At 46.3% G+C, this 8,145-nt stretch overlaps 1 protein-coding gene across 1 annotated transcript in view; it reads left to right on the forward strand.

The window, feature by feature from the left end:
• Window positions 1–6,165, forward strand: part of SRP72 (signal recognition particle 72) — a 45,337-nt gene extending 39,172 nt beyond the window's left edge. The window contains exons 17-19 of the mRNA XM_040362046.1: window positions 3,281–3,318; window positions 3,407–3,566; window positions 5,664–6,165. Of these exons, the coding sequence (XP_040217980.1) occupies window positions 3,281–3,318; window positions 3,407–3,566; window positions 5,664–5,847 (382 nt within the window). The 3' untranslated portion in view covers window positions 5,848–6,165. The remainder of the gene's footprint in view (window positions 1–3,280; window positions 3,319–3,406; window positions 3,567–5,663) is intronic.
• Window positions 6,166–8,145: the final 1,980 nt, after the last annotated feature.

Genomic DNA, 8,145 nt, shown 5'->3' on the forward strand with positions numbered 1-8,145 from the left:
TTGTGTATTGGGACGTGTAAGTAGGCGTCCTTTAGATCTAAGGAGACCAGGAAACAGTTTGGAGGTAGTAAGGCTTTCACTGAATAAATTGAGTCCATTCTGAACCTCTTGTAGGTTATGGACAACAAGTTCAGGGGTTTGAGGTTTAAGATTGGTCTGACCTTCCCCGTGGGTTTTTGTACTCCAAAAATGTGGGAGTAGAACCCGAGTCCCCTTTCTTTTTTGGGGACCTCCACTACTACCTCCTGTTTTTTTTTTTAGATCCTCCAGGGCTCTCAATAACCCTTCGGCCTTTCTTCTGTCCCTCGGAAGTTTCGTTAAATAAAACTTTCTTGGGGGTGTTTTGGAGAATTCCAGATGATAACCTTCCTTTATGATCCTCAATATGAATCGATTGGAAGTCACCTTTTCCCACTGAGGGAGGAAGGCCCCCAGTCTTCCTCCCACTGTGAGCAATCTGTCATTTTTTTATCATAGGCTTGTTCAGGAGCACGAAAAATAGCTCCTGCTTTGCCTTTCCCCTTCTGGGCCCAGGGCCTTTTTTGATTGTCTACCTTGGGTGTGAAGCGGGGACCTTTTGGTACCCAATTAAATTTGTTTTGTCTCTTTTTGGTCTGCTGTGGCTGACTCCAGGGTGCTTTGCGTTTCAGCGGAAACGCTTTTTTCTTATCCGCTGTACGGTCCAGCACTTTCTCTAATCCAGGCCCAAAGAGCAGGTCCCCTGTAAACGGGATGCCTCATAATTTGGTTTTAGACGCGCAGTCCCCCTGCCATGTCTTTAACCATAAGGCCCTCCTAGTTGAGTTAGCTAATGCAGACGATCTAGCTGCCATCCGTACCAGTTCAGCTGAGGCGTCTGCAATATAAGCTATGCCTCTCAACAATGTGGGAAATGAGGATAGGATTTGGTCTTTTGCCATCTCCTCCTCAATGTGCTCCTGAATCTGGTTCAGCCAAAATTCCATGTTCCTGGCTACCACCGTGACTGCCATTGCTGGTTTCAAACTACCCAGCGTGGAGTCCCAGGACTTTTTTAGTAATGAATCCATTTTCTTATCCATAGGTTCGGATAGAATGCCCATGTCCTCAAAAGCTAGGTCTGTGTGCCTTGAAACTTGAGAAAAGGCAGCATCCAGCTTTGGTGTCTTATTCCAAATTGAGGATGGGTCATCCGAAAATGGGAATCGTCTTTTCAAAGCTTTGGAAAAGAATGGTTTTCTTTCTGGTTTCCTGCCATTCTTTTTTAATTGCTTCGATCAAAACATCATGGACTGGGAAATTTTTACTTTCCTGGTCGCCTAAACCCTCATACATCTGGTCATGCAATGATAATGTTTTTTTCTCTGTTTGAATACCCAGAGTGGCATATATAGCTCCCAATAAGTGATCTACATCCTCCAAAGAGAGTTTGTAGCGGGAGGGCTTCCTGGAATCACCTTCCCGAGCCTCCTCCTCTGATTCCTGTGAACCGGACACTGCGCTGTCAGGTTCCTCTTCTAGCTCCTCACTAGGAACTCTTGAAGGGCCTGCACTAGTGGAAGGTCTTACTCCCGGGACTAACGTTGTTGCCTGTACAGGAGGAGCTGACTGAAGCTGCGGGATCTGGAAATTTTCAAAAAAAAATTTGAATGACCCAAAGGTGTTAGAAAGTTCTTTAACTGATGATGCCAAATCACTTTGTTCCGCAGTGTGCTCCTGTACGAACTTATCAATACAGTCGCTACAAATAGCCTTTTTCCATGACTCCCTAAGTGTGACTTTACAGGATGGACATCTTTTCTTTGAACTGTGGGTATTCTTGTCTTTGTCAGTTTTCTGAAAGACACAAGTGAAAATATATACCCCATGATTAGTACCGTAGCCTTCCCCCTGCTACACAGCAGGTGCGCAGTGTCTCCATATGGGCTTACCACACTAGGGGCCCTATGAATCACCCTCTGACACTGAGGGGTTAACCCACCTCCCCCTCCCTATTACCCTGGGGGGTGTAGAGGGATGGTGGGCTATTTTGTAGGAGAGGGGAAATCCACCCTAGGTTCCCCTTACCTTGCTGTGGCTGGAGCTGGTCTCTGCTGGAGCAACATCTTTTCCTTCTGTTTCCGACATGTCTGTGTCACCAGCGCCGCGTGTGCTGTCTCTACAGCGTTTATGCAGATCCCTCCAGCCATTGCCTGGCTCAGTTTTTGAATTTCGCGTCCGGAACCGGAAGCCGCGAACCCGGAAGTACACGCCCCCGTGCCGGAATGACGTCACCCGCCATCGGCTCCGAGCGGTCCTAGTACACAGCGTGGCTTGCGCTTCTGGAATCCCCATTCCTCCGGCAGCCACACGCGCTGAGTATGGGACGCTGGCTGCACTTCCTCGCACCGCACTCGGTGCATACAATTACGGAGCCCCCCCGACTTACACCTGCGCTCAGGGATGTGAGGGTGGCCATCTGTTTCAGGTTAGTACCTGTTTTTAAGTCCAGAGAGCCCCTGCTCCCTTTCAGGACCGTCTTGCCTGAGCCTCCCTTGGCTCATCCTGGCTTGTTCCTATGGTGTCTCCCCTCTGGAAGAAAACACAAATAACTGAGGACCAGCAGGGGAGGAGGAAATTTATGGGCTGGTGCGGTGTTTCCAACAGAGGGGAGGAGCCAAGGTCTCTCAGGTGGCTGTCCTGAAAGACGATTAGGGGAAAGATATGCCGTTTACGTAAGGCGTTTTCAGGCGTAAAGTTATTCCATCAAATAGCTGGACTAGTCAATGTTAAGTATGGCCGTCGTTCCCGCGTCGAAATTTGAAAATTGTACGTCGTTTGCGTAAGTCGTCCGTGAATGGGGCTGGACGTAATTTACGTTCACGTCGAAAACAATACGTCCTTGCGGCGTACTTTGGAGCAATTCACACTGGGAAATGTACATGGACGGCGCATGCGCCGTTCGTAAAAAACGTAAATAACGTCAGAACACGCCCCCTCATCCTAATTTGAATTAGGCGTGCTTACGCCGGCCCCTTTTTTACGCTGCCGTAAGTTAGGAGGCAAGTACTTTGTGAATACAGTACTTGCCTCTCTGACTTAAGGCGGCGTAGCGTAAATACGATACGCCGCCTTAAAGTTGCGGCGCTCTCTGTGAATCTATCTAGTAATTTCTATATCAGGTTGAAACTAGGTAGGAAACTATAAAAAATTCCATTTTACTTCCCGTATTTTTCTTTTACCATAAGTGTAGTATAATCTTTTAGCTTATTCAAACAATGACTTTAAGATTTCTGACGGTTTTTCTCACTTTTCTAAACAGTCAAGTGGACCTTAAGAAAAAAAAGAAAAAGAAGAAAGGTATTTAAAAAAGGGAATTGCCCAAAAAGTAATAAAATAACTATGTGCAGTACCGTGCCTTGATCTGTACTTTACTTCAATAACACAGGTAAACTACCCAAGAATTGTGATCCCAAAGTTACTCCAGATCCAGAAAGATGGCTTCCCATGAGAGAGCGTTCATATTACCGTGGAAAGAAGAAGGGAAAGAAGAAGGAGCAGATCGGCAAAGGGACCCAGGGGGCCACATCGGCTGCAGCAGCTGAACTGTAAGTGTTCTGTGAACTAAATGGGACAAACAAATAAAAAAAATACCCATGTTTTAATACATTTGCATATTTTAGAGATGTGTTTACTTAGGGTAAGCTTTACTTACCCAAGACCCTAGCAGCTGTCTTCTGTTGCATTTTATAGTTTTTAAAATTAAAACCAAGGAAGTGAGGAGGGGGGGTGGCTTTCTTCTTCCTCTTTCTCGTGTCCTGGGCAATCGGCAGAGTGGCACCTGGTCTGTGAATCATGGCTCCTTTATAGCAAGGAGCCACCAATGTTGAGGACATATGCTTTTAAAAGGGTTTCATAGTAATAGTGGCCAACAGCACTTTGAACAGTGCTTGTTCAGCAGATCTACACCCAACACTTCTTGTAGTTCTGATGCAGGTAGAGGTCAGTTTCCTTTGACACACAGCTGGAACAGACCTTACCTGACACTGTATGGTCAACCAGAGCACTGTGCTGATTGAGGTGTCTGTCTAAAGCCTGGCAACTTGTGAGCCTGCATCACTGTATGCATGCTCATGCCTGGTTGCACCATGTTTCTTCTAAACTTCAACTCTACCTCACAGAGCATCTCTCTTACAAGTTTCTATTGGCCTACCTTACAAATCCTTTAGCAAACTTGCATGCCCTCACTGCCTCACAATGCTTTTAGCCACTGCCATGCTGGACACTAACGCACTCTCTGCCACGGCTCTAAGGTGTGCTGTTGCACTCTGTGCCACTGCTCTGCCACACTCTGCCTCAATCCAGTAGACAAAACACACTTTGCCACTGCCCCACCATGCACCACTATATTCTCTGCTACTACCCCGCTGCTCTCTGCCCTGTCCTCATGCCCTTTCCACCAGGCACCACAATGTGCTCCACCACTGCCCCACACTACCACTCTTTGCAACTACCCCACCGTGCACCATTGCATTTTCTGCCCCACCGCACTCTGTCGATGTACTGCCAAATACTACGCCACTCCCACTCACCTCTGAAGCATTCTCCTGCCCTGCCAATCCCCACCACATTCTCTGCCACTGCCCTACCGAACACCGCAGCACCCTCTGCTATAGCCCCATCACTCCATATGCTGCCACTAGAGTTTAGCACTACCCCACTCCCCTCTAAACTGCTATGCACCACCACACTCTTTGCACATGTATACTTGAACATCTTAAGGACCACTGCACTGTCTGCCCTGACACACGCCGCATTCTGGCATTGCCCTGCTACACTCCACCATACTGTGCTAGATACCACACTATGCAGAGTTGCATTCCCTGCCACTAGATCATTGTGCTTTCTGCCACTACCCTGACACACTCCACTGCCACTTCCTCACTGCCCATCCTTCAATTTCTTTCCCTCATTGTGCTTTCTGCCACTGCCCTGGCAAGCTTACCACTGTTCGCCACTGCCCTTCAACACACCACCACACTATCTGCCTCTTGAACCTCTGCACACCACTGCACTCTGTCACTTCCACCTTCATTGCATTCCTTGCTACATCATCATTGCAAACTCTGGCAAGAAACACTACGCTGTACTCTGTGCCACTGCCCCACCTTGTCCCATTGTTTTTTTTTTTACTGTTACCCTACCAAGCATGCTCTGCCACTGCCCTGCTCTGCTCTTGATACCAAAGCATTCTGTTACTGCCCCACTTTACACCCCTACACTCTGTTGCTGCTCTACTGCACCCACCACACACTTCCATGCACCACCACAGTCTACCACTGCACACCATTGCACCCTTGACCAGTGACCTCCACCACCGCACATTACCATTCTCTCCTTTTCTAGCATCACTTGTTGCCTCTCACTATTGCTAAGCTGTCATACACTTCCGTGTTTGTCGTGTTCAATGAATGTGCACGCTTTTTGCTAGTTAATTTAGTATAATAAGTTGTTGTTCATTAGGTCATGTATGACCAACTTTTCTTATGGAAGTTTCTCAGCAGACATTCTTGTATATGAACTTTCCAGTAGCACCCTGTTCTATTTATATAAGCTAATAAAATTATGGTGACTGCAGTTGCTGTCGCTTTCCCTGCTTGTTTGCTGTTGACTTATTTTTTACAAATTCTGTTTGTTCATTCTAGGGACGCAAGTAAGACAGCTAATAGTCCTCCAACCTCTCCAAGGCCTGGGGTTCCAGCAGCAGGAGCCAGTTCATCCTCTACAGGCAACGTCATACCTCCCAGACAGTCAAAGCCTGTGGGAGCTGCTGGCACAAAGAAAAAACAGCAACAAAAGAAAAAGAAAGGAGGAAAAGGCAACTGGTGATGGAAAAGGGCAAATGATTAAAAATAACTGTTTCAGCGACTGCCACCGACACTTATTTATGTCTTACCATGTGCAATTTGAGGCACACATTTTATTGCATAAAACCGATGGATCACCCTTTTGAAATTGTTTTTTTTTTTTTTTTCAGTTTTACAACAATCACAGGCAGTTCATTTTCCTGGTATTTTATTTTGGCTTTGTTTTACCATGATTTTCATCTGATCATGTTTTAAAATTAGGACCACCTCGCTTGAGGAAGACAAATCAGTTGTACGAAGGTGTGTTAATTTATGCATTAAATGCAAACTATTCGCCAAGTCTCTTGTACTGTTTTTAAGGCATACATGTTTATGCTATGCATGCTTCAAAAATATATGCGTGATCTGGTCATTGCTGGAGGCCAGACTCTGTACAAACAGCTAAAGGGCTTTATATATGTTTGCTTTTATATGTAGTTAAGTATTGTTGGTGATCATCGCATCAGATAGAATCGGAAGAGAAAATCTAATTCTGTTTTGTGTTTTTTGCTTTGACCGATGCACACTGAAGCAGCCTTTTTAACAAATAAAGTATCCTTTTCTGCAAAGGTCTGACTTGGACATGACTGCAGTTTTATAAACATTTGTGATTTCAGAAGGTGAGACAACCTGCATTATACCACAGGAACCAGTAACGTTTTATTGCAGCAAGATCTGTGAAGGTTAAATTGTGTGTATATTCATATATAATAAAGTATGTACAGTTGTGCTTATAAGTTTACATACCCTGGCAGAATTTATGATTTCTTGGCCATTTTTCAGAGAATATGAATGATGACACAAACTTTTCTTTCACTCATGGTTAGTGTTTGGCTGAAGCTATTTATTATCAATCATCTGTGTTTACTCTTTTTAAATCATAATCATAACATAAACTACTCAAATTACCCTGATCAAAAGTTTACATCCCCCCCAGTTCTTAATACCGTGTATTGCCCCCTTTTTAACATCAATGACAGCTTGAAGTCTTTTGTGGTATTTGTGGATGAGGCTCTTTATCTTCTCAGATGGTAAAGCCGCCCATTCCTCTTGGCAAAAAGCCTCCAGTTCCTGTAAATTCTTGGGCTGTCTTGCATGAACTGCATGTTTAAGATCTCCCCAGAGAGGCTCAATGATATTGAGGCCAGGAGACTGAGATGACCACTCCAGAACCTTCACTTTATTCTGCTGTAGCCAATAACGGGTCGACTTGGCCTTGTGTTTTGGATTGTCATGTTGGAATGTCCAAATACATCCCATGTGCAGCTTCCTGGCTGATGAATGCAAATGTTGCTCCAGTATTTTTGATAACATACTGCATTCATCTTGCCATCAATTTTGACCAAATTTCCTGTGCCTTTGTAGCTCACACAGCCCCAAAACATCAGCGATCCGCCTCCGTACCTTTCATCAGTGGCGTCACTAGGGTTGGTGTCACCTGGTGCGGTATAACATGGTGTCACCCCCCCACCCCGGAAAAGTGCTGTTGCAGCGGCGCTTTGCGGGTGATTTTAACCCTTTTCCGGCTGCTAGCAGGGGTTAAAAGCTCCCCTCTAGCGGCCGAAAATGGCGGCGCTTTACCGCCGACGCACCCAACGCCGCAGTGTAAAAGGGGCCTAACCGAGGGCTCCAACACAATGAGTGACGTCGGCACAACTCTGCCCCCACACTTTTCATTATCTGCTGTCCCCAGGGACAGATCTGATCCAGAGATCCCACTGTATGGTGATCTCTGGATCGGATCTGTCCCTGGGGACAGCAGATAATGGCATCATTGGCATTGATGATTTGATTTGGATTTTGGAACTGACCTGCTGACATGGTGTGTTTGCTGGACCGGATCTGATGGGTGCAGAGAAGATGGCAAGATGCTGCTGTGACCTTAAACTTGCTGGATGCATCTGATGTGGGTGTGGGTCACTGTCTGTCTACACCTGTGCTGTGGTCTGTGGACACCCCCTCCCCCTTTATCTAAACCAGATTAGGGCGGCTCCACTCGGCTACCATACCTGGTGACTGTGGACAGCCCCCCCCCCATGAAACCAGCTTGCTCAGGGGGGTGGGTGGGTGTGACACATGGGGGGGCACAAGGTGGTCTGCTAGACACAGCTATAGATAATATATCGTATATCTATATATTATGTAATATAGCTGGTCCAGCCGCCCCCTCCCCCCCACCAGACCAACTAACTCAGCTACTGTGCCTATTAAATCTAATATAATATAATCTGTGACCAGCAGCACCGCCCCCCCCCTCATCATCATTAGACCAGCTCAGGGT

Source organism: Rana temporaria, chromosome 1, assembly GCF_905171775.1.
Source record: "Rana temporaria chromosome 1, aRanTem1.1, whole genome shotgun sequence".
NCBI lineage: Eukaryota > Metazoa > Chordata > Amphibia > Anura > Ranidae > Rana > Rana temporaria.